Source organism: Sceloporus occidentalis, unplaced genomic scaffold (genome assembly GCF_023333645.1).
Source record: "Sceloporus occidentalis isolate IW3139 unplaced genomic scaffold, rSceOcc1.0.p SCAF_8, whole genome shotgun sequence".
NCBI classification, from domain to species: Eukaryota; Metazoa; Chordata; class Lepidosauria; order Squamata; family Phrynosomatidae; genus Sceloporus; species Sceloporus occidentalis.
Genome location: NW_028316988.1, coordinates 1,035,863 through 1,063,255, shown reverse-complemented (window position 1 = coordinate 1,063,255; position 27,393 = coordinate 1,035,863). Strand labels below are relative to the sequence as shown.

Genomic DNA, 27,393 nt, shown 5'->3' with positions numbered 1-27,393 from the left:
CCCAAGGGAGCTTTGTCTTCTTTCCTTCTCCATTCCAGAAAGAGAGAGGCAATGCCTTTTTTACATATTTTAATTCTAGGTGCTGGCGGTGTATGTGCTTGTGTGGGAATGGCGTGGGGTCAGGTGGGTTTTTAGACACGGCCTGTGTTCGAGTCACGCCGAGCTGCAAGGAGACGATGACTGGGGTGCTGATTAGGAAAATAAATGCCAGCGGGTTTTAAAAATAGGCAACACGGAGGGATGGATGCAATGAATTGGCAAGGCTGGGGAGTTGTTGTTGGTATTGGAAGGCATCAAAGGAAGAAAGGAAGCAGAGAGACCCATGACTTTGAGTGTATCCACACTGCAGAATTGAAGTAGTTTGACACCACTTCCGACATCTCTCCCCTACAGGATCCTGGGATTTGTAATTTGGTGAAACCCCAAAGCACTCTGATAGACCTGGCTGAATCCCTCACCAAACTACAAATCCCAGGATGGAGTTATAAGTAGTGTCAGACGGCTTTAATTCTGCAGTGCGGATGCATGCTTCCTTCCTCCTCATTTTTGTCCTCATAACAACAAGCCTGTGAGGAAGATAAAGCCAAGAGAGACCAAAATTGTGGCCCGAGATAATCCAAATCCCCCTGATAAGGACCAAGCACCATTTCCAAGTGGAGTACATCACACTTGTTCTTTGCATCATATTCCAGTTCTTATCATCGTATTGCATTCTTATCAGCGGAACATGCCAAGACTGTCCTTGCCAACTCTGGAAGGTACCAGAAACCCACAAAAAGAATCCATCATGTTTTCTAGGAAAATAAAACCACGCTGGATGGGAAAAGGGACTGTGTCCAGTCTTCCCAAGGTAGAGTATAGAAAGGGAGAAGCAAGCTGGGTAATTCCCCTGGTAGCAACTAATGGAAAAATGAGGCGTTTGTCCCCAGCAATTAAATGGAGTGCGGTGTTTCATCCACCTTCCACTTCTCAAACCCTCTTGAAAGGAGAAGGAGCCCTTTCCTGCAAGTCTGTCAAGGAAGGCGAGGGAATGAAAAAGGCAACGCTGTTAGATTGGCGTTCCAAGGATGCTGCTCAGGTCTCTGCAGTCTTCCTTGGAGATATCAGATCTTGCCCGATTTGGGTCAGGCAAGGTTAGGATTTGGATGGGAGTCCACCAGGAGGGAAGATTGGGAGATTCCCAGGTAGGGTTTGTAGAGGAGAAGACTACCTGAGAGCAATACCTGATGGTCAGAGTTGAGCTAGATGGGGCCCCAGGGGCTGGACGCAGGATGAAACAGCTTCCCATGTTCCGACACAGAAGGTCAATAATGGAAATAGAACATGGCAAAAGTGCACCACTGAGATCCAGCATGCAATGGGGAGCAGTGGCAAGGAACATGGACCATCCTATTGCCCTTGCTTCTGCAGGCCAAGTAGGGTGATGTCTGGTTGGCAGACTCCCAAAGGGAAGATCTGGAGCAAAGGACTAGAGTAAAGAATTATTCCCGAAACACTGGAGAGTGCAAGCTGACAGCCAGAGTTGGCCATACTAGGATGCCCCACAGGACTCCAGGGTCTGATACACTACAAGGCCAGTTTCTTCAGTTCATGTGCAGAAGGTCCCGGGTTCAGTCCCCGTATCTCCATGTAGGACCAGGAGAAGATGGTACACTTTTGCCATGTTCTGTTTCCATTACTGACTTGAGACCCTAGAGTGCTTCAGCTGCTGACCAGAGTTGTCAATATTGGTCTAAGAGGACCAAAGATCCTTCCTATGAACCTTCATAGAAGGTCCTTGCTTCGGTGGCAGCTCTGGTGGAAGGCCAAGAAGAAAGATGCCTGCTTGAACACCTGGAAAACCTCAGATGCCAACCAGAGTTGGCATTAATGGTTTAAGAGGGCCAAGGATCTGCCCTATGAACCTTCATAGAAGGTCCTTGCTTCAGTGGCAGCTCTGGTGGAAGGCTAGGAGGAAAACTCCTGCTTGAAACCTTGGATAGCCTCTGATGCCAAGCAGAGTTGGCAATATTGGTCTAAGAGGGCCAAAGATCTTCTCTGTGGACCTTCATAGAAGATCTTGCTTCTGTTGCAGCTCCAGTGCAGAACTAGGAGGAAAGACTCCTGCTTGAAACCCTGGAAAGGCATTGCTACCAGTCAGAGTTGGCAATACTGGGCAATACACCATCTGCTTAGAGAGTTATCAGAGGAGACTTCTGGTTGCCTATGGCTCTGTTGGTGTGGCCCACTGCGATCCGGGAAGTGTATACAAACCACACTTTGACTCTGGTTGCATGCCCTCCCTTCTATAAAGTATCCACCCTCAGGCATTTTCCATTTTTATTCAGGAGGGCACCCGAAAATGCCTTTCTGTTCTCGGGTAAATCTTCCTCGCCTTCGCCTCCTCTCCCCAAATGATAAGGTGGGCCATTGCGCTGACAGCTGCAGAGTTGGGACTTCCTCTGTCTTGAAAATGCATTAATTTGTAAATATCTTCATTTATATGTAAATGTGGATGCCTTATCCCCCTCCATCCTGCGAAGCCTTCCCAGCCAATCGGAAGCCACCTTCTGCCTTAAACTTCTCCTGCCTTTGTGGCACGTTTGGGCTACAAATTCCACCCGTTTGGTATTTTTATCCTTTCTTTTCTCAGCCCCCCTCCCTCCCTTCTTTCATTCCTTTTCTGTTGCTGTTCATTTTGATTTCCAAAATGTATCCTCTTTCCTTCTGGATAATGGAATCCTTCCCGTTCTTCTCTCTCTCTCTAGACTGGGATCGTGCACAAAATGCAACCGTCATGCGACGGCAGAGCGTTTTTGACAACTCAATTTGCAAAAAAATGAGCCGTACTCAGAAACCTTCTTCCATTTTGAAGAAAAGCAGCTGGCACCAACTTCTGAGTTATGAGACGAGGCGGAAAAGACCAAAGTCAGAATCCCGTTGGCATCATAAATATGTGTAAAGTCCTCCTCTGGAAGCCATTAGGCATCTTTTGTTCAATGCAGAGCAGGGAAAGGTGGCAGCAAAAGTATTTGGATTGAAATCGTGAATCAGTTGCTGTCGCTGATTGACTGGAATCAGGCTTCTGAATGTATGGATTATAAGTAGCAAGAGCAAGAAGACCAACCTGATTGCCTATATATATAGTGCCATGATGTGACCCCAAAGCCTTGGGCAGACCTAACATTTTATGTCAGGATTCCTAGTCATGGGAGTTAAGCAATCAGGGATCCCATTATGACATTTCAGCGCAATATAGGCAATCCTTGCTCCTTTCACTAAGGAGAAACTTGGCCTAGAGGAAAGTAAGGGCAATGCTTTCTGCTAATGAGTAATTCCTCATTAGAAAAGAGTGACAGCAAATGGTTTCATATCCTCAAGCATGCCCCTGATTGGTTAGGATCAATCCCAGCCAATCAGGGACGTGATTGATGATTTCAAACCAAAGACATTTGCTGTCACCCTTTTCTAATGAGGAATAACTTTAGGATCTGGGGTAGATATCCATAAAACAGTCAGTTGCCAGAACGTACCAATGCTCTACTCAATAAGGAAGCGTGTGGCACGACTAACTCATATATTACAGCAAGAGCTTTTATAGACTAGAGTTAACTTCATCAAATGCATGAAATGTTACCCTCAGTTGGCAGGTATATAACGGGAGGGTCAAGAGTCAATGGGATGCAACAAGTCCGTTCGGTGGCAATTCAATTAAAGCTCAGACGCATGCAAAACAAGCACACACAAGGCCCATTTGCAACCGAAGCAATCCCCAATCAGACCTTGGCTAATTGCAATGGCTCCAGGTATCATCCTTGCAAACTGACTTCCAAGGGGACACAGTAATGCTTTGCTTTGCTTGCATGAAGGGGGAAAATATTTACCCATCGGCTTCTTGATTTCAAATTAGCATCTTTGCGCACGTGCAGGGAGGACACAATCCCATAGCCGACAGTAATGCCATGGAGATGCATTTCATACTAATGTAAATGCGAATTGACTGTGAACTCGCAGTGGAAAAGGATTTATAAATTCGATATTTTCCCTAATTCGGCTATTCTTGGGACGTCTCACGACTGCGTTTGGATTGCCTTCCGTTTGGGTGCGACGTTGTTTGAAAATCTTTTGCAAAATTACCTGAAATGCCTTGGATGACCCTGGATTAATCTTTGGTTAACCTTCCAATAAAGTCCTAGGGGGCTTTGAGCAGAAAACCTGGTTACACACACACACACACACACACACACACACACACACACACTCTTCCATAGGATTCCATAGGATGGAGCTACCGCACTTCAAGTGCTGCCAAACTGTGCTATTTTTACAATGTAGATGCACCCTCAGTGGAGTCTGAACCAGCCAGAAGGATTCCAGGCACAATATTTCATGCATCATATATATTTTTCATGAATGGTTTTTGAGCAAAGAAATCCTGAATTGCAAAGAGGTCTTGGCCATCACCCCCCACCCGCCAATGTTTTGAGACATCTTTTCCCAAAGAAAACATGAGAGGTAGGTAAGAAATACATATTATCATCATCATCATCATCATCATCATCATCATCATCATCATCATCACCATCGTCTCCCTGGTCCGAGTCAATGGTAGGACTTACCGTACGGTGGACTGGTAGACCAGGTCTTCCCTTTTCCGATAGTTCTCCATGTGCGACTGGTTGGTGGAGAACATGGCGTCAAAGGTGAAGATTTTCTGCTTGATGGTTCCACCGTCCGTCACCTGAGAAAAGAAACAAAGCAATGTAAGCAACTCTGGGGTAACCCACCTTTGAGATTTCACCGAACGCCAGAGCCATAATCCCACTGGCACATGACACTACCATCCATTACAGCTGGCATCCAGTTAGGGATATAAATAAAGATATGTATAAACAATTATGCATCGCCCATTGCGGTTGTGTGCATCCTATGGTGTGCATTGCAGTTCCATGCCCTAGATTATGCATTGCAGCTGCACATTCTGTATTGCGCATTGCATTGTCTTCTCTTCCTCCTCTCCCTTTGATGGGTGATTAGAACCCAGATCTCCTCTCTGGCCTTCCCTGACTCTCTCTTTCCCCACAACCTCTTCCTTCTCCTTTACTGCAGTTAGGGCATGTTTAAAAATAAATTAGTACAAAAGTTGCAAGGAAGGAAAAATAAAAATAAAGAGAAAGAGAGAGAGAAAGAAAGAGAGAGGATTATCCCCGGCGGGGAGGTTGGTTTCCTTCTCTCTTTTTTCAGAGAAGAAAAATAGATATAGAGGGAAAGAAAATGTGAAAGAGAGCAACGCGCTTTGATCCGCAGACTCCAGCGATCGCAATTCAAAGACCCGCGGCGAGGAGATGAATGCGGGGGGAAGGATTGCCAGAAGGGCTGCAGGAAGACAAGGGAATTGGACTGGGCCACCATGGAGCTCTGAAGATCAGGACGCAGCTTTTAAAGTCTTAGTGGGCATCAGAGGCGCGCAGGGCCTTCAGATCTCGCTTCGTTATTTATCTCCCGCGCTTTGCCGGCTTGCGTTTTTCCCGCCACCCTCGGCTCCTCTGAGTGCGCAATCCCCAATGGAACAACACACACCAAACACAACCTTGCAACGGAGTCTGAGGACACAGACGCCGCTCTCGTTGTGGGCCTGCAAGTCATTTCCGACTTGTGGTGACCCCAATGAGAACCCATTATGAGAGGTTTCTTGGCAAGGTTTGTTCAGATGAGGTTTGTCACGGTCTTCCTTTCAGGAGGCTGAGAGAGTGTGACTTCTTCTTGCCCAAGGTCCCCCAATGGGTTCCATGGATAAATAGAAATTGAACTCTGGTCTCTGGAGTCATAGTCGTAATCCAGCGTTCAAACCATTATGCCATTTTGGTTCATATATATATATGGACAGGTTGCTTACCTGTAACAGTATTTCTTCGAGTGGTCATCTGCGAATACATACAAATGGGTTTCACTGCGCCTGCGCAGTGCTGCTCGGAACCTACTGGAATCACTGGGCAAAGTTTACTTTGCAACATATAGAAACTTTTTGGCGGTAACTCCGCCCACCCGTCATAAGGCCCCTGCCTTCCCGCTCTTTTCCCCAGTTCTGCAATTTTTCCGCCAAGCAGGCGATGGAAGAGCCAATAAGAGCAGGACACTGAGGGGATGGATGGGTGGGATTTGTATGTATTCGCAGATGACCACTCGAAGAAATACTGTTACAGGTAAGCAACCTGTCCTTCTTCTTCGTGGTCTCTGCAAATCATACAAATGGGTTTAGACTGACAAGCTTAGGTAAGCGGCGGAGGGAGTGTCCTGAAACCAAAGCTATGGTAAACCAAGGGTATATTTATTGCAACAATAAACACCTTGAACCATAAAAAGAGCCAGTCTCTTTGTTCATGCACAAACTCAACATAGCAATAACATTGCAAAACCTGAGAAGGGGATCAAAGGTCATGCAAGACCAGTCCCATTGAAATTGTGCAAATCAACATTCAACAGAATGTAAAACAGTGGCATTATGTACATAAATGCTGAAAACACAAACCATCAGTAGTGCAATCAATGCAACCCTGAAACCAACACAGCCCTCCCGAAAGCTGCGTTTTGGATGGCTCTGGTGTCCAGCCTATAGTGCTTTATAAAAGTCAATGCCTGGGACCAGACAGCAGCCTTACAGACATCCTCCAATGGAATGCCTGACAGGAATGCAGAGGATGCTGACACTGCTCTTGTGGAGTGGGACCAAACCCTGCCAGGGAGAGGTTTACCCAGCAGTTCATAGCAGAGGTGGATGGTACCAGCCACCCATTTGGAAAACCTCTGCGCAGACACGGGCAACCCCTTCTTTGGTTCCGAGTAGCATTGGAAAAGTCTCTCGGACCAACTGGAGGCAGCAGTTCTGTCCAGGTAAAACGAAAGCGCTCTCCTGACATCAAGAGAGTGCAGGCTTCGCTCCGCATCCGAAGTCGGATTGGAAGCGAGAGTAGGCAACACAATGTCCTGGCACATGTGGAAAGCAGACACAACCTTAGGCAAAAAAGTAATGTCTGTCCGGAGGACCACCTTGTCCTTGTGAAACCTCAGGAAGGGCTGGTCCCTCCGCAAGGCACAGAGTTCGCCCGCACGGTGGGCAGAGGTGATGGCCACAAGAAAAGCGGTTTTCCAAGTCAGTAGTCTCAAGTCCGCTGTGGCCATCGGTTCAAAGGGCTTGGATTGGAGCGCGGCCAGCACCACCTCCAAGCTCCAAGCCGGGGTCGGTACCGACACAGGAGGGTGCAGGTTGGCACATCCCTTCAGGAACCCCTTCACCAGGGGGTCCCTAAAGAAGGAAGCCCTCCCCTCAAATTGGTACCTGGAACAAATGGCAGAGAGGTAGCACTTGATGGATGTGAGGCACAACCCCTCATCCAACAGTGCCATCAAAAACTCCAGCACCACTGGAGTGGAAACTTGAGCAGGAGACAAGCCCTTTTGATCAAGGAAGAGGCTAAACCTCCTCCACTTCAGGGCATAGGACCGCTGGGTGGATGGCTTCTGCGCAGCCAGGATCACCGTCCCCACTGCATCAGGCAGTGAGGCTAGGACTGGATTCTCCAGGCCACAAGCGGCAGGCTCTCGATGTCCAGGTGCAGAATCCGGCCGTCCTGGATCGACAGCAGGTCGGGACGGAACTCGAGGCGGAGGAAGCAACCCTTGGAGAGGTGGAGAAGGGATGCGAACCAGGGCTGTCTCGGCCACCACGGAGTGATCAGGATCACATCCGAACGGTCCGTTGTCATCTTGGACACCACCTTGATGACGAGAGGGAAGGGAGGGAAGGCGTAGAGCAGCTCTCCCGACCAAGGGTAGGCGAACGCGTCTCCGAGGGATCCGTCCATTCGCCTCGTGGAGCAGAACTGGGGAGAGTGGCTGTTCCATACAGTCGCGAAGAGGTCGACTTGGGGGGTTCCCCACCGATCGAACAGGACGCTGACCGTCTCCGGGTGGAGCCTCCACTCGTGGCACACCGAAGGGGATCTGCTTAGGCGGTCCGCCAACTCGTTGTCCTCTCCTGGAAGGTGAATCGCCTGGAGGAGCACCTGTCTCTGGATGCACCAGTCCCAAATGCAAAGAGTAATCTCGAGCAGAGTCTTGGATCTGGTGCCTCCCTGCTTGTTGATGTAATACATCACGGTGGTGTTGTCTGTCCTCAGGAGGACCACCTTGCCTGCGACAGCGAATTCGAATGCCCTCAAAGCCTTTTCGACTGCGAGCATCTCCAAGGCATTGATGTGGAAATGCTTGTTCCGGGTCGACCACCTGTCCTTGACAACCAGGTCGAGCAGGTGGGCGACCCAGCCTTCCAGGGAAGCATCGGTTGTCAAAGTCAATTGTGGCTGAGGTTGATGAAAGGGCATCCCGATGCAGACGTTGCGGCCGTCCAGCCACCATCTCAGTGAAGCGGCCACCGGTCTCGGTACCATGAGCCACTTGGACGGAGGGTCCTCCATCGGAGAGAAGGCTGAGAGGAACCAGGACTGCAGTGGTCGGAGGCGAAGCCTTGCCCACAGTGTCACGAACGTCGTTGACGCCATGTAGCCCAGAGCCACTTGGACGTCTCTGGCCCTCACCCTTCTGTGAGAGATGCAAGGCCTCAGCGATGCCACCAACGCCTGGAAACGGTCCGGAGGGAGAAAGGCGGAGCATCTTTCGGAGTCGAGGATGGCTCCAATGAACTTGGCCTGCCTGGTCGGAGTGAAGTGAGACTTCTCTTCATTGACGACCAGTCCGAGGGAGTACAAAAGGTGCAAGGCGAATGAGACTGCCTCTCGGAGCTCCTGCTGTGAGTCGGCGGCAAACAACCAGTCGTCCAGGTACGGGAAGACTCTGTAGCTCTTCTGATGAAGGTATGCCACCACTGGTGCCATGCACTTCGTGAAGACCCTCGGAGCCATGGCAAGGCCAAAGGGGAGCACGTTCCACAGGATCCCGAGCCTCCTCCTCAGGGTAGGAGAGCTCAATGTCCAGGGCCCTTGCCATCTTAATGATGTACTCGTTAAAGGAGCGCACATCATCCGTTGGGGAAGAAGGCTCCGGGTGGTGCATCCGCTGTGGAGACGCCTGGACGGAGGTGTCGTCGTCGTCCGAGGGCTCCCCCGACGGTAGCAAGGGCTCCCCCTCGGAGTCGGTGTCCGAGGTAAGTGGGATGTCCGGGACCCTGACTCGAGTTGCTGAACGTGCCGGGATCCGCAGGACCGATGGCTCCGTCAGGGAGCGACGTGGTGCAGAGGCTGAGGCCGTCGCATGGGAAGGAGCAGGCTCGTCATCTTGGGGGGCCACCGGCCGCAGGTTGAGCCAGGTGAACTCCCTGAAGGCAGTCTCCCTCGGCACTGACATGTAGTATCTCCCTGATTCGGCGTCAAAAAACATGTCAGTGTCCCTCTCCATCGGTTCGTCGACCTCCGAATGGATAGAAGGCGGAGGTGACAGTCTCCGAGGGAGCTCAGCTGCTTCCGCATCGGAGCGGGCAAAGTTGACCGTCGATGGCAGCGGTGTGTCCAGGAGAGCGGCCGCATGCGAAGCGGAGGAACCATCAGGGCACGAAGAGGCTGGTGTTGGAACCTTCTTCGTCTGGGAGCGTTGCTTGTGGAAAGCGCGCTCCTTTCCCTTGGAGGAGACCTCCAACCCAGTGTGGTCCTTGGAGGGCTTGGACCTCTTTGGTGCGGAGCCTTCAGTTGCCTCCTTGTGGAGCCTCTTCTTAGACGACCGTGGCGTCTCGGCCCGATCCTCGGGGGGGAAGAAAGGGTTGTCCGCAGGTCCAGCAGGACAACGGCTCCCGTGGATTGAGGCTTAGATGTCTTCGCCTTTTCCACCGGTGCAGCCTTTCCCGAAGAGGATGCCCCCGTCTCGGGCAGCTTGGAAGCGTGTCGAGATGCCTTCGACGACGCCTTGGAGGATGGATTCGGACCGACGAGACCTCCACCTCCACGCGATCCTTTGCGCGCGAGCCCTCCGGGGACGGCTTCCTCCCGGATTTCGCCCTGGGCTTGGTACCCTCAGTCCCCGACTGCTTGTGGGGGCGCTTGGAGGGCTTGTCAGTGGCACTGGGTTTATGTGAACCACAGGCCACATCGGTGGTGGTGGACGATCCTGCCATCGGCGGGGCAGACACCACGCTGCACCCACTCGCCCGGGAAGATGAGGCAGGCGGCGGGGCCGAAGGAGCCGATGATGGACGGGGGCCTCCCTCCTGGACTTTGCCCAGAGCAATGGCCAAAGTCAGCCGGGACTCACGGTTATTGCGAGCCTGGGATGAGAGGGACTTGCAGAGCGGGCAAGCCTTTGTATCATGGTCCTTGCCCAAGCAAAGGAGGCAGGAGGAGCGCGGGTCCTGGATGGGCACCTTGCCCCCGCAGACATCACACTTCTTAAATGGAGCAGGCATTTTCCGAAGTCGACAAGTTGAAAGGGGAAGTCCAGAAACGAGGTCAACAGTCCGAGAGTTCGAAGTTACCAGGGGCGGGAGACAAAGAATGGTCAAGAGACGGTCCGAGGTCAAAAGTGAAAGTGATTCCAATTGCAAGCTAAAGAGCGAGCGAAGTTCCCTGAAGCAGCTAGCGCGGCGGAAAAAAGGAACTGGGGAAAAGAGCGGGAAGGCAGGGGCCTTATAACGGGTGGGCAGTTACCGCCAATAAGTTTCTATATGTTGCAAAGTAAACTTTGCCCAGTGATTCCAGAAGTTTCCAAACAGCACTGCGCAGGCGCAGTGAAACCCATTTGTATGATTCGCAGAGACCACGAAGAAGAAATATATATATATATATATATTGTTAAAATGCTTTTGCTGTTGCGCAGCGCATGAGGCAGCATGTCAATGTTTGGCACCAGATTCTCCACCTTTGTGACTGTAGTCAGCAGCCTGTGAGCTGGAGAAACGCCTCTCCCTTTCTCAATGAGCAAAGAGACACTGTAAACCTCTCTCAGAGGAGGCTTTTGTTCTCAGAAGAAGTTCCATTGTGTACAACAATATATACATCGACACCATCCACATTAGTAGCAGCCCTCTCTGAGGTAAAATGCTCAGAGTCACTACTCTAGCAAAGGCTCTGTGAGGCTTACTAGGCCTTGCCTCTCCCTCTGGGGTCACAAAGGATCTTTTTGATGTCTCTTTGTGTTTAAATGCTTAATCAATATGGCTCACACTAATCCTTTAATGCCTGGTTACCATTAAAACCCACATTGTACATTTTCCTTGTGACACTATATCCTCATATATATATGAGGGACAAGTGTATATTATATATATATATATATATATATATATATATATATATATATGAGAGAGAATATACACTTGTCCCTCCACATTTGCTAGGGTTAGGGGCACAAGACCCCTGTGAATATGGAAAAACCACAAATGACAAAAACATCATGTTTTGACCTGAGAGGATGCCTCTCTAGGAATCTCTAGGTCGTCTGGCGCAACTCTGTGGTCAACGTCTGACAGACACTGACCATAGAGTTGCGCTGGAGGAGCTACAAAGGCCTAGAAGTGTATTCTCTCTAAGAATCTCTAGGTCTTTGAGTGCAACCTTTAGTTAAAGTTGACCAAAGAGTTGCGTTGGAGGACCTGGATATTCCTAGAGAGAACATATGAATCAAATCTGCAAATATCACATATGCAAATATGGAGGGATGAGTGTGTGTCTTCAGCCCTGAAGAGAAGAACCCCGTTTTTAGCAAATATATGTTTGGCAAACATATATGGCTGGCAGCCTTCCCTCCTCAGCCTCCATCCTTTCCCCTTTTCTCCACATATTTATTTATGTATTCCCGAGATGTTTTTCTGTGAGAGTTGTATTAGCACCATCTGCGTTGGCACGTTTCTTGTGGAAGAGGTGTTCTGTCACAGCCTCCAGGTGTGTTATTTTATTAGCGAGTCTACACCTTGTCATGCGCTCTCTTTCTCTCAGATACAGGCCTCCATCCAAAATCTACTTCGTATGGTGTAAATACTCGCATGAAAACACATGCCATAGCAAAGCAACGCAAACCTCCTGCAGAATGGCAAGATGGTGTGACACATGCACCACTGTTCAATGCACGACCACAATGCAAAATATAGGATGCACGCCAGCAGTGCTCAATCCCAATGCAAAGTATGAGACGCACAACCGTAATGCAAATATATAGGATGCACAACTGTGATGCCCAATCCCAATTCAAAGTATAAGACGCACAACGGTAATGCAAAGCAAAGGATACACACCTGCTGTGCCCAATCCCAATGCAAAGTATAAGATACACAACCGTAATGCAAAATATAAGATGCACAACTGTGATGCCCAATCCCAGTGCAAAGTATAAGATACACAACCGTAATGCAAAATATAGGATGCACAACTGTGATGCCCAATCCCAGTGCAAAGTATAAGATGCACAACCACAATGAAACATACAAGATACAGAATCACAGTGTATAGGATACACAGCTGCAATGCCCAGTCCCAACTGAAAGTAGCAATGTTTCAACATTTGAAGGGATGTCCTATGGAGGCAGGAGCAAGCTTGTTTTCTGCTGCTCCAGAGAATAGGACATGAAGCACTGGATGCAAACTATAGGGAAAGAGATTCCACCTAAACATTAGGAGGAACTTCTTGAGGGTAAGTTCTGCCAAACTGCTCTTACTCTCCGAAAGTTCTCCTAAAGTTTAGGTGGAATCTCTTTCCCTGTAGTTTGCATCCATTGCTCTGGACCCTGTTCTCTGGAGCAGCAGAAAACAAGCTTGCTCCCTCCTCAATATGGCATCCCTTCAAGTATTTAAACAGGGCTATCATATCACCTCTTAACCTTCTCTTCTCCAGGCTAAACATACGTAGCCCCCTAAGTCCTTCCTCATAGGTCTTTACAGTTTCTAACCCATCATCATTTTGGTGGCCCTCCTCTGGACATGCTCCAGCTTCTTAATACCCTTTTTGAATCGTGGTGCCCAGAACTGGACACAGTATTCCAGGTGAGGCCGGACCAAAGCAGCACAGAGTGGCGTTATGACTTCTCTTGATCTACAGCAGTGGTTCCCAAACCTTCGTCCTCCAGATGTTTTGAACCTCAACTCCCAGAAGTCCCTGCCAGCTTAGCCAACTGTCAGGAGTTCTGGGAGCTGGAGTCCAGAACCATTTGGAAGACCAAAGTTTGGGAATCACTGATTCTATACTCTTCAATTGGCCTTCTGTTGGGAGTGCTTGGATGGTGTCTTCCTCCATAGCTGAATGGGGTTGGATTGAATGGCATCTGGGGGTCCCTTCCAAGTCTTGCATCCTAGCATCCTCTCCTTCTCTGCCTTTTGGGAAAAAACAAGCTGCCCTTTTGGTGTTGAAACAGAAGAAAGCCTAAGACATCTTTCAAGTCGGGTCTGTTGGCGATAACCGCCGCTTGACTATGGCTCAGGAGCCACCTCCTAATTTTTCTCCTTCCTTGGATCAGAGCCCTCAAGACCCGAAACGGAGAGATGAAAGCTGGGAGGCCTGGTCCTCCCCGACACCTTTGCCATCACCTTTGCGCACGGCAGGTGGCATCCCTTTATCTGGCGCTTAAAATGCGCCCCACGTTGTCCCTTCCAGCTGAAATTTCTCTCCTCTGGTTTTCTTTTTTTATTACACAGAAGCAGAGAAAGAGAGAGAGAGAGAGAGAGGGAAGGAAAAAAGGAGAGAGGGAGGGAAGCTGTCAGTAAAACTGTCTCCTCAAATTTATTTGCCTAAGCCAAGGTTTTATTACAAAGAAAATACACACTCTCACATACACAATATATATATATATATATATATATATATATATATATATAGCGCCATGGAGAGAATTATCCGGGTTGTAAATCTTTTGCACTTTGGAGAGACAACGTTGGTGAAGTTTTTCAAGGGCATGTCCAGTTTCAGAGGTTTTCTTTCTTTAGGATGGTTTTATCAACATCTTTTTTTAAAGAGATAGATAACTGATTAAGGAGTAACATCAAGATGGAGAACAAGTAAAGCGGCATTTCGATACAGGCGTTATTGAATGGTAAGTTTAATAAAAAAGGAAAGAGGAGACATAATGTTTGGATTCAACAAAGGAAAGAAAATAGAAGGATGGGGGAAAAGAAGTCTATATATATATATATATATATATATGCCGAGGTTTTATTTACAAAGAAAATACACACTCATACATAAACAATAGACACACACACACACACACACACACACATATATATGTATGCATCCATGCAGAGAATTATCTGGATCGTAAATCTCTTTGGAGAGACATGTTTGGAGAGACACACTGGCGAAGTTTTCAAGGGCATGTCCAGTTTCAGGGGGTTTCTTTATATTATGATTGTGTGTGTGTGTGTGTGTGTGTGTGTGTGTGTGTGTGTGTGTGTATATATATGACAGGATCTGTCCATCACATCTTGACTCAGTCCATGGTGGACATTGCATAAGCATTGCAGAGCTGGAGACCTAGCTCTGTCACATCCGATTGTTGTCAGTTTCCAGTGTGGGACACAATTGACACACACTAGCAACGGAAGTGACAACCCTGCCAAAGGGGTGGAAAAATAGATCTGGAAGTGGGGAGGGAAATGGGAGGAAGATGTTTGATGACCATCTCTTGAAAACTTTGATGGCAAAACCTGTTTGGAAAAGAGGGTTTCACGCAAAGGGACGGGCTCCATCCTCCACTGACTTTACATATGGACGCAGTAGGGTCCTTTCAACATGGCAGATTCCTCTAAGACATTCTTAACCCATCTCCATCTGTGGACATGCTACAGACAAGTGGGCTTTGGTATAGAAAATAAGTTGGTATAGAAAATCGAGGGGGACAAAAGAGTTCCACAGTGTTGAGCAAGGGGCAAAATGTCGCTGCCCTTGTTGTCGTTGTGTGTCCTCAAGTCATTTCCAACTTATGGAGAACCTAAGGAAGACCCATCATGGGGTTTTCTTGGCAAGGTTTGTTCAGAGGAGGTTTCCAATCCGCATCTGGTTTGCACACTTGCGCGTAATCAATGGATGCAACAAGATGCGGGTTAAATGGGTCTAACGTGTGGCCCCCCTCACCGAATCGTTTCAGTGATTTGGTTCAAGTGCAAACTAGCGTCATTTAAACCAGTTCAAACCGATTTGTTTGAAGTTTAAAAGGTAGAGGGAATGAAGCCAATACTCCAGGTGAGGTCTGTCCCCTGTGCAATATTGACCACTACACTGTCCCTCCTAATGTTGAAGTGGAATCTCTTTTCCTACAGTTTGCATCCATTGCTCTGCGTCCTAATCTCTGCGGCATCAGAAAACAAGCTCGCTCCGTCCTCAATGGGACATAATAGGGTCCTGGAGTTGCAAAGATAAATCAAGGCCACCTCTGGTTCAGTCCTAGCTGTGTCTTTTGACAGCCAAAGAAATAGTGGCAGGATGCACAGAAACACACACATGCAACACAACACGACCACTCAATTCTGGCTTTCTTCACCTTCCCGGGGTTTCATTCACAGCCGGGAGAGACAAATCATGGCCTGCCTTTGACGTGACCCAGGTCTTTGCACAGCTTGGGGACGGAAATGCAGTTTCCACCTGGCCATGGCAAGCAAAACAGATCAAACCCAGTCCCTCCACCGAAGGGCTTTCTGCAGCTGCTCCCCAAAGGCCTCTTCCTCCTCCCTTTTTCTCCTGTTCTACAAAACCAATTACAGCTTGGAAATAGCTGTAATAAACTTGATATCCCACTTACGGTCCAATCCCGCCGCCGCCACCGCAAGAACGCGTAATAGCGGCCGGGAAGAGGAAAAAACAACTCACAGCGGTTTCATTTGGACTGTTTAAATTGTGTGCGGCGGAGGGTGCCTGGCCTCCATCCCTCTCCCCAAATATTTCCCAGCCTTGTTGCATATATATATATATATATATATATATATATATATATATATATGAGCCGACTAGGCCAAAAATAGCAAGCAGCGATGATTGGGAAATCGGCACCGTCAGCATTATTATTGCAACCGTAAGCTTCGTGGTTGTGGTTGTTGTCGGTGTCACGTAGTCATTGTGGATTGCAATATTGGGGGAAATAAGGGGTCTAAGATCCCCCCCATAGGGATAGGTTTGGAAAGATGAGACCTCTCCAAAATGATCAGGCTCCAAGGATCAGGATCACCAAAATCCACATGTAATTGAGCCTCCCAAAGAAAATCCAAACAGAAGTTGTGGTTTGTAGCCATCTTTACATTCACTTTATAGCCGTTGTGTTGTTGTGTACCTTCAAGTTGTTTCCAAGGTATGGTGGGATTACATCGCTGAGTCGGGATTCGAACCCTGGTCTCCAGAATCATAGCCCTGGTCTCCAGAATCATAGTCCAACGCTGAAACGCCATGCTTGCCAGAAATACTTAAGTAGTGAAATAAATAAGCAAATCCTCGTGAAGTTTCTTCTCGAAGAAAGCAATTTTCTTCCTACCGCAAGGAAAACCTCACAAACTACACAGTTTTTGAAGCCTATTTCTAGTTTGGGACTTATTACATATATGCATACATATATACATGTATTTATTTTGGTCAGTCACCGGTAAAAGGGTAATTTTGGGACCTTTTTCTGTGCAAAAAAAAAGAAGATATATTCGCACACAGTGGTTTTGCACAGAAAATAGCACTTTCCGCACTCAAACGCATGGGGGGAAAAACATTAAAAATGCACAAAACTTCTTGTAATATGACCCAGCAGGGAGGGAAACTTCTGAAATGATTTGTTTTTTTACATGGCAGAGCAAAGCAAGAGGAAATCTGCATCACAGTCGGGAACTTCATTACCTGGGCAGCCAGCGATTTCGTTTCATTTCACTTCATTTTTCTGGAATTATTATTATGTGCCATCTTTCCTCCGACCTCCGTTCTTCTTTCCTCCACTCCTTTGTTCGGCCTGACAAATCTCTTCCTTATTCCTTTTGCTTTCAATCCAGGAGAGGTGAAAGCAAATAGAAGGAATGCCCATATGTGTAAAGAAGTAGGGAATGATGGAGCTTCGGGGGTCAGAAATAGTGGTCCTTTGCACCATTCTTATTGTCAAATCGTGGAATCCACTGCCATGAAATTAGGAAGTGACCGATGAAATTGGTTCAGTGCATTCAAACTTTGTTCCATGCACAACATTATTAAAAATAATACATTAAACTATCTTACTTTGAGAAGGAGAAAGAAGGGGAGGAAAAGGAAGGAGAAAAGGAAAAGGGGAGGAGGAAGATAAAGCTGAGGAAAGGTAGGAGGAGGAGGAAAAGAAGAAAGAATAGGAGAAGAAGAAGGAAGAAGGACAGGAGAAGAAGGAAGAAGAAGAAGAGAAGGGGAAGGAGGAAGCGAAAGCAGAGGAAGGGGAGGAAGAAAAGATGAAGAGGAGGAGGAAGAGGAGGAAGAATAGGAGGAGAGGGAAGAAGAGGGGAAGAGGAAGAGAGGAAAAGGAGGAGGAAAAGAAGAAGAAAAAGGAAGAGGAGGAGGAGAAAGAGGAAGAAAAGGAGGAAGGGAGGAAGAATTGGAGGAGAGGGAAGAATGAGGGGAAGAGGAAGAAAAGGCAGAGGAAAAGGAGGAGGAAAGAAAGAAAGAAAGAAAGAAAGGATGGATGGATGAAGGGAAGAAGTAGGAGGGGGATTAGGGGAAGAAGGAGGAGAGGAAGAGGAGAAGGAGGAGGAGAGGAGGAGGAGGAAGAGGAGGAGGGGAAGAAGAGAAGGCAGAGAAAGAGAATAGGAAATGAGGAAGGAAGAGGGGAAGAGGAAGAGGTAGAGAAGGCAGAGGAAGAGCAGAGGGAAGGAAGAATAGGAAGAGAGGGAAGGAAAAGAAGGAGAAGAAAGAAGAGGAAAAGCAGGAGGAATAAAGAAGAGGAGGGGAGGAGGCATTTTTGGGAGGGCACAAAAATTGTCATTGTTTAGTGGTGGGTTGATAATAAGATGTGGTCCTTCAAGGTCCCTTGAGGATAGAAGGTGGGCCCACAAGACGCAATAGTTGCTCTGTCTGCACTAAGCCATTCTTTCAGCATTGGTTGCCCATCTCTCTTCCCCTCCCTCCATGGCCTTGGTCCTCATGGTGGAGGTATGGGTCACTGACCATAATAAACGTCATTCATTCATGGTGGAGGGGTGCTCTGAGTGGGGTCCCACTCCGTTATACCCGAGGTGGGGTCTTTTGTTACTCCCCACCGCCATCCTTTCTACTACACACCCTTCCTTCCACCGTCTCCAGACAACTGGGGAAGAAGGAGATGATGATGATGATGATGATGATGATGATGATGATGATGATGACGACGAAGCAGAAGCCACCAGGCCGGCGTTGCAATGTCTCCTCTCCGTAACGGAGCATGGCAGGCGTGGGCCCTGCAGGATTCCCAGCTTGTCAGAGTCAATCAGGGAAAAGGGGAGAATGCAGAAAAGCATCTGTAATTCATCAACCCCGGCTTGTCTCCTCCGATGGGTTTCTTCGCTCATTGGAGCAGAGTTGTCGCTGCCGCACAAAGATCACAACTGACAACTCGGGTGGCAGAAAGAGCATCCTTGCCTTCGGGGACGGCGCTTAATTAATCCACGAGATCTTGGCTCCCGACTCATACGCTGCCGAGGCAAAATGCCCGGGAAGTTTCTTTATTACCATTCCTATTTTTGCAATATTCATTGATATCCCATTTCTCCTTGCCGTAATGAGACTCAAGGCGGCCGGCGGCGTTATCTAAAAACAATACAGACTGGAACTATCCACAATGTGTAAAGTTATAAACATTACACACTACAGAAACATTATAATTGCAACGATATGAGATCGGAGATGTTTAATTCATTTTTTAAAAAAGCAAATATGGCTGGGTAGAAGTTAAGATGCGGTTGGGGATGCATACATGAAAGTAATGAAATGTTTGCATGGAGTTGTGCTTTTCAACGACAACGCCTATAGTTTATTTACGTTAGCCGACTAGGCTTTTGCATACGGCCATAAAACTAACCAATACCGTATTAAAACATAGATAAAATGGGACAATTAAATATGTCCATCATCTTGGAAATGGGACCCAAGCCTCAACAGAAAATTTGGGTTTCATGGACGCCTCGCCCACATCGCCCAAATGTTATGCAATATTTTAACATCGTTTTGTGCACCAAACAAAATGTGCGTACATCGAACCATCAGAAAGCAGAAGCGTCACTATTCCAGGTGCCTATAAAAAGTTTTGGATTTGGGAGGGTTTTGGATTTCGGGATCCAGGATGAGGGAGATGCCACCTGTTCATTAAAAACACTGGGAGGGAAAACAAAAAGGGGAATCCCAGATGGCATCTGTACGCTTTGCTGCATCTTAAGCAGCTCTGGATTTTCCAGGGTTTCTTTCCTTGAATTCATTTGTTCCAAATTGCCTTCCTTAGTAGGCGTCTCCTTCCAAGGCCTCCAAAAGTAGTCAGCAAGGCTCTCTGCAAGGTCCCACACGCGGCGAGAAAGTAACCTCTCCCCATCCTGCTTTATGCCAGGCAGAGATTCCACAACGCAAACCCTGCCATGAAGCCTGGCCTAATATCTTATCACTAAAACCGGGTCCTTTCTCTCTCTTTTTCATTTCTTATTTTAAAAAAGGAGGACAGCAGGGAGGGCAGATAAACGCAAACATCGCCTTCTGTCGCAGTCTTTCTCCTTGCTCCCGATTCTCCGCGTGCGGAAATTTGCAATGCTCTCCTATGGTTATCACCATATTGGCCTCCCAATGCCAGCCAAGACAATGCCCAGATCCTGCTTTCTATCAACAGCTTTGCAGGCCATGGGAGGACAAAAGAAGGGCTGCGTCTTGCTTTCCTGGCACGGCAAAGGCATAATTTCTCGCCCTTCCCTGGGTGAACCGGCAAAGCCCCGCCAACTTGCGCCAAGTTGGTCTTAGGTACACTTCTCTGTCCAGAGGCCATCAGAAGCCAGCTAATTCCTTGGCAGCGATGTGGGTTTGTTTTCTTTCTTTCGTCGTCTTCTTCTCAAAATGCAACGCTGCCAACTCGGCAGTGAGTCAGTTGTCACTGATGTGGAGCTAAACAGAGATAAACACAGAAAATCCATTGAGGGGGAGAGGATGTCAATGGAAGATAGGAAGCTGCCTTATCTTGACTCAGAACATGGGTCCGTCGGACTCCGTGTTGCCAGCATTGACTGGCAGAAACCATGGCTCCCCAGGTTTTCAGGTAGAGAACTATAAGTACATATCCTATACGGAGTCAGACCCTTGGGGTCTTATCTGAAGATGCAATTGGAGAATGGACTTGGGACCTTCACCACAGGAACACAAGAAGTACTTTATACTGGGTCAGACCCTTGGTCCACCTAACCAGTATTGCCAACTCTGGCTAGCAGTAACCATGGCTCTTTCCACTTTCTATCTTTGGCCATATCTGGAGATGCTGGGAATTGAACCTGGGACCTTCTCCACAGAAACATGGGAAGCTACCTTCTTCTGAGATGGACCCTTGGCTCACCTAAGCAAGTATTGCAACCCTGGCTGGCAAAACAGCCATGGCTTCCAGGTGTACATCTTCATAATCCATTAACCAGGTTTTGTTGCATTTCCGCAATGTAGCTACAGATCCATAAAATTACACAGCTTGGACCCTGATGTAGAATCTCAAGCAGGATTTTCTAGTACCAACACAGTAGTTGAAATAAATAAATAAGCCCGTGCTTCTTCTCTTCTTCCAGCAGATCCCACCATCCATGGCAACCATGCCCAGGAGAACCAAAAATGTGTTAAAATGAAAAGCGGCAAAGAAAAGATGCCAAGGTCACAGCTGTGGGTGCCCAAGCGATCTCAATGGAGGGCACTGTCTCTCTCCTCCTGGCCACATTCCCTCCACCATGTGAGAGCCATGGGTTGGCACCATGCGCTTAGGATAACCTCTGCCTCTCCAAAGCTCACCGTTGCCTTTCCCTGAAATGCCAAAAAGAGAGACAAAAGAGTTCAGGCGAGAGGATGAGCGGAGGGTGACCTTCAAAACAGCTGCTTGGCATGTCAAAGGACGTCACTGGCACGGTCGCCATGTCCTTCCCCGGATCCAGGATCTCTGCTGCCAAAAGGACACGAGGAGGATGCCAGGGGTCCAATGTGAAAAAGGAAGGGCAGAAGCTTGGCAGACGTGCCACCTGGATGCCATGCCGGCATGAGTCTTGGCTGACAAAACAGCCATGCGACATCCGTCGTTTGAAAGGGAAGAGAACGACTTGGAAGCCATCTGCAGACTCCGCAAGGTGTCATTGCAAAGATAGGTCGGCATCCATCTTATCAAATCTCCATCTTGAGATCCTGAAGACAACCAGACGGGTGGATCTCTCCCTGGACTTACAACCCACCCTAGAAGCCAATGCCCACCTTCAGCTTCTCTACACCACTCAACTGTTTCCCTTTGGAGCAGTGGTTTCCCATCATTTGGTGTGTCTATGACTTATAAAGCCCCATGTTAGTCATGGCCAGAATATCTGAAAGGATGAAGAGAAGAGACAAAGTTTCAGGGTGTTGAAAAAGGTCTTATTCTTGCATTTAGCCCAATGCATTTCAGCCTAGTACACTTGTCCCTCTACATCGACGGATCCTGTATCCACAGATTCAATCATCCACGACATAAAAATATTCCAAAAAGCAAACCTTGATTTTGCCATTTTTATATAAGGGACACCATTTTACAATGGCTTTGCATATAATGGGACTTGAGTAGCCACACATTTTGGTATCCACAAATTTTGGAACCAAACCCCAGCAAATAGCAAGGCTATTAATATTGCAATGGTAAACTGTAATATTTAATAGGCTTCTCCAGGGGGAGATAAAAGACAAAAGGAAGAAAAGGGACATGAACAACAAACAATTATAACAGGAGGCAAGTTTCCATTTGCAAGATCAATTTTGGAGACGTATATCTTGCATCAAGGTCCGGCTTGTCAACATCGCTCTTGGATTTGTGGTGCCCAGAACTGGACACAATATTCCAGGTGAGGTCTGACCAAAGCAGAACAGAGTGATACTATTACTGCCCTTGATCTAGACACTATGCATCCTAGGATTGTACTGGCTTTTTTAGCTGCAGCATCACACTGTTGCAGAGATAGGTGAAAGCCCAACAGAGACATTGCCAGCTACTACAGTAGTAGCATGACTCCAAGCAAACATCCTTCAGCCTTTGGGGGTCTGTGGCCCAAGACAGAGATGGAGAAATAGCTAGCTCACCAGGGAACATGTTCCCGATGTCCCACAAGCCAAGCTGTCGGAAACGTCTTCATCCCAATCTATAAAATGGAATTTATGAGGCAGGAGAACAGAGTCTCCCGTGGAGAGGCAGATGCGCAAAAGGTGTGTGTGTGTGAGAGAGAAGGAAATGGAGAGACGATTGTTACATTGGCCTGCGCCCGAAAAACTGATAGACTTGCCTCTCTTGGGAAGCAAGAAGAATTTCTGCAAGGCTCAGGAATGACAGTGAGACCGTGATAATGAAATCTCACTTTCCAGACTACAAAAGACGAGGGTTATTTTCCCTCCCTTTGAAAAATCAAAAAAGCATGTATATTTCTCCTCGCTGTGCTACAAAATAAAAGGAGAGAGGATAGGTAGCATTGCCCAGTCAAACAGGATTTGCATTTCCCAAGATCTTTCTGCACAAGCCAGCTAAAATTTGGGGAATGTGGCTTTTTTGGACTTTGATTCCCATGATCTTTGGTTGCTGGGAGTTAAAGTCCAAGAGAAGGAACCTCCCCCAGTTCTGATACTGATCTTGGAAAGGTGCCTTGCTTGGGACTATAACTCCCATAATCCAAACTGTGGTCTGGATTATGAGCGAGCGAGTCGGATGTAATGGTTTAGATTATGAGGTCAAAGTGAGTCTGATGCAATGCTCTGAGTGTTGGACTGGAACAGGAATTCGTAGGACCATCAATTTGGGACCATAGAGTTGGAAGGGACCCCAAATTTTGTCATGGACACCATCAAAAGTCCACCTTGTGATAGATGACCATGCAGTCTCTGTTTAAAAACCTCCCAAGAAGAAGACTCCACCATACTATCAAACAGCTCTTTCCATCATGAGGTTCTTGCTAATGTTGAGGTGGAATCTCTTTTCCAATACCTTGAATACTCCATGTCTTAGTTTCCGGACCTTTAGAAAACAAGCTTGCTTCATCCTCAACAGGGCATCCATTCCAATATTTAAACATGGCTATCATGTCCCCTCTTGACCTTCTTTTCTCCAGGCTAAACATCCCCAGCTCCCTAAGTCACTCCTCATAGCATTTGCTGGTTTCCAGACCTTTTGAATCCCTACTCATCCAGGGAAACTCATCCCAATCTCTCAACCTCAGAGGGAGGCAATGGTTGACCTCCTCTGAAGAAATCTTTCCAAGTCCGTCAACGTTTAGATATGTAATCTCAGCAGGTACCACCCAGAAGTACTTTGAAGCCATCACTCAATAGCCACCCAAGGTTGAAGGCCATACTTCCCCAACCCAACATCCTCCAGATGCCTTCAAACTAAAGGTACACTTATCCCCAACCAACGTTCAGAGAGGATGGGAGCAATAGCCACCATCTTGGGAAAAGCTGGTGTAGGTCCAACCTGTGGGGTCTGCCTTGCCTTCAGAGTGGATGTTCTCCGCAACATGACCATCCTGCCAAGACGTCCCCAAACCACAAAGCCCCTTTTATTCTTTGGATTGGTCCCCAGCATCACGCCAAGGGAGCCATTGTTGTAGCCCTTGCCCTGGTGGCTGCACAGAGGTCCTTCCCTGCATCCTGGCTTCTCCTGATAAGGCCGACTCAGAACAAATCAACATTTTAAGCAAAGGAATGGGAGGTTTTGTTCAACGGAGAGTGGAAGAGAGAGATACAGCCCTTCCAAGGAACGGTCAGTCCCAGGGATGGGAGGGTTTCCATGGCAACCTGGAGTCGAAACCATCTCCTCGCACTCGGCTTTGCTTTCGGCAGAAGTCGGTCCAGCCGCCCCGGCTCCAAAAAGCTGACAAGGGTTGGAAATGAGGATGGGGGTTGACGCACCTTTTCTATGGGGAAAGGTTGCACGGTTTGCATCGCAGCCTAGAGGAACAAAACCATCAAGAAGGGGAATGCGATCAAGTGATTTTAAAAATGCTGGAGGTGGAAGACAAGGAAGTAGCTCCATTTCTCAGAAATGGAAGTTACTCTGTCTTCAGATGCAGAGTCCAGGTGCCAAGAAATGGGAGCCTTCTTGAGATGATGAATGGAGAACCCAAGGAACTTATTGCCACAATATGAAACAGTTGGAGACCTCCTTGTGCGTTTATACCAGACTGGAGCTATGTAGCTGCAACTTGTAGTTGCACTATTGGCTATGCTAGCTAGGGCTGATGGGACTTGCAATCCAACAACACTTAGAATGCTATTATGCTTGTGGAAACAGAAGCAGCGAAAGGCCTACCTAAATGAAAAGGTCTTAACCTGCTGGATGAAAGAGAGAAGGGAAGGGGCTAGGATGATGGGGCTTGTAGTCCTGCTTGTGGGGAGACTGCTCTAGAATGGAGTGGGGGGCTTTCTCTTTTGGAAAGAGAGGAAGAGATGGCAGCACCTGCTGGGTAACTATTGCTCACACCTGTTCCCCATCTCCTGCTGACTGTCTCTGTTGAAAACCATTTACATACCGCATAAATATAACTCAAGTTCAAGGGAAGGAAGGCAATTGTTCATTCTTAACATGGAGCCAGGAGGAGAAGGCGAGATGTATTTTCAGCCCCACAGGAGTGAGAAAAGGGGAGCGGAAAAGAGGAGAAGAAAGAAGAAGAGGAGGAAAAGGAGGAAGAAATGGAAGGAGAGGGGAAGGAAGAATTTGGGAGGAGGAGGAGGAGGAAGAAGAATTAGGAGAGGAGGAGGAGAACAATTTGAAGGAGGAGGAGGAGGGAGGAGGAGAAATTGGAAGGAGAGGAGGAGGAGATGGATTTGAAAGAGTGGAGAAGGAGGAGAGAAGGAATTGAAGGAGAACGAGGAGGAAGAGAAGGAAGAATTTGGAGGTGGAAGAGAAACAAGGAGAACAATTTGGAGAAGAAGAGGAGAAGAAAATGAATTTGAAGCAGAGGATGAGAGAAGGAATTGGAGGAGGAAGGAGAGAAGGAAAAGGAGGAAACATTTGGAAAAGAGGGGAGAAGGTGATGGATCTGAAGCAGAGGAGGAGGAGGAAGAATTGAGAGAGGGCGAGGAGGTGCCCTCTTGGTCATGGGGCATATCATGAAGAGTCCAACCACAACCACTTGTTCCAAGGCGACCTCTAACCAGGAGAGCACCATAAGCCCCGTTTCCCAAAATCCTGACCTCCAGCGCCTCAGAAACAGATCAGTCTAGGTGCTGCCCAGTTGCAAGAGTGGGTTTTGGAGGGGTCAATTCAGGTTGTTCCCAACTCCAGAAAGTGTGATACTGTAATTTCAATTTACGCTCTCATAACTGCTGAAAGGGATGATGCTCACCCGAGTTTGGGAACCCAAAGAAAAGAGGGCCAGCCAAGTGCGCCAGGGAAGGGAATCTTAGCAAATGGAAGAGTTCCAGGGGTGACCGATTTCCAATTTCTCACTCTCCGCACTGCTGGAAATGACAAGGGGATTGGAGGACAATTTTACTGGGGAGAAGGCAATGCATTCATTTCCCTCCTCTTCTTCCTACATATCTGCACTGACTAAGGAAGTGCCTTGAAGGCACCATCTTTGGTGGACCTCTTGTGGTCCTCCTTTTGGTGGACCTCTTGTGCTACAGTTGAACCACCTGCGGAAAGGAGTTTCTACAGCTTGGAAACAGCTCCTGACAAGGCCTTCTCCTGTGTCCTCATCTATTGTGATGATAGTGGGACCAAGAGAAAGCCCTCTGTGGAAGATCTTAAAGACCTGGGGAGCTTGGATAGCATGATGTGGTCTTTTGGGGACAGGTGCATCTTCACTGTAGAAACAATGCAGTTTATCACCGCTTTAACTGCCACAACTCCATCCTACATATGGAGTTCTTTTCCAAAGAAGGCGAAAGACCTCGCAAAACTACAAATCCACAGGATTACATAGGATAGAGCGACAGCACTTAAAGTGATGCCAAATTGCATTATTCCTACAGTGTAGATGCTTCCTTTCTCAGAGGCTTTGTAGTCCCAAACTCAAAGTGTGTTTTTAAAAAATCTGCTTTCCAAGAGGAGCCAGAAAGCAAGGTGGGAGGGAGGGAAGGAAGGAACGCAGAGGCGAAGGAGGTTCGAACTTCATCTATTAGAAAGAGTGAAAGCTTTCTTCTTTCCTCTGTGTGCGGAGGTTAAAAATAGAAGTCTATTCCCTCTTTGCGCGTCTTCCTCGACTTGTAACCACACAGTGTGCAGAGATAATTTCCTCCCAAGCCCAAACCCCAACACACACACAGACACACAGACACACATATACACAACCACCACGTCTTATCACCAGAGCACTGCAATGGAAGGGAGGGGAAAGGATTATGCAAATGGAAAGAAAAAAATCAGCTTTTCTGGGGGAAAAGTGGGCTAATCCAATATTACGGAGTGGGGCTGCAGTTGAGTGGAAAAGGGACCAAGGGTGCAGAGGGAGGGAAGGACCCTCACACATGCGCATGCGCAAGACTGCAATACAGACCAGGAACACAGTCAGGGAATCACAGAAAGACCTAGGAGAGGATTTAACTGGGATGCAACTTGGATGTAGGATTTAACTTAGAGAGTCCGTTGGTATTATCCTGCCCAAAGTGAGGAAGCAAATGGATGAAGTCAGCAAAAATAATGCATTCGGAAGACTCTGGTCTTTTTTGCATTGCATACTAAGGCCTCATCCCCACCGTCCAGTTCTTTCATTGCTGCCCTTCACATTCCTAGTCTTCTTGGCTGCAGTCTCCATTCTGATCAGCGTTTGATCCAATGTATGGACAATAGTTATTTCGATTTCCTCGTTGTCTATGTTGACTGTATGTAGGTCCTCCATGGTCATTATTTTTGTCTTGCCACTGCACTTTCTTCCTTGACTTTCTTCAGCCATGGTTCCAAGTCTGTGATGTTTTCCGCTAGTAGTATGGTGCCATCTGCAGATCTCAGATTGTGGATGGTCTTTCCTCTTATCTTCACGGCAAGGACTACAACACACAAATGAACCCTTCCATGCCACCAGAGGGTTGTTATCATTTGGCCACGTTTCTGAAAAAGACTCTAGAAACCATCTGGCTGATGGCAGGGGGACCACACCATTCGGAGGTGGGACGCCTCAAAGGTGGGACCCCTTTCCAGTCAACCAGAAGCTATGTTTAATCAATTAAACAAACTGATAAATCTACTCGCCGCTATAGCATCCGTAATGATCCCCATCATTCCTATTCCCCCCGAGTCGTAATTCTGCAAGGTTAGATAGTTTTCATTTTCTCCTGGCTTTTTAAATGAGTGACTAT

General features: G+C 47.7%; 1 protein-coding gene across 3 annotated transcripts in view; it reads right to left on the bottom strand.

The window, feature by feature from the left end:
- Positions 1-27,393, bottom strand: part of LOC149307608 (immunoglobulin superfamily member 21-like) — a 149,037-nt gene that overhangs the window by 43,545 nt on the left and 78,099 nt on the right. For all 3 annotated transcript variants that reach the window (XM_089536897.1, XM_089536896.1, XM_089536895.1), the window contains exon 3: positions 4,599-4,720. In XM_089536897.1, the coding sequence (XP_089393023.1) occupies positions 4,599-4,720 (122 nt within the window). The remainder of the gene's footprint in view (positions 1-4,598; positions 4,721-27,393) is intronic.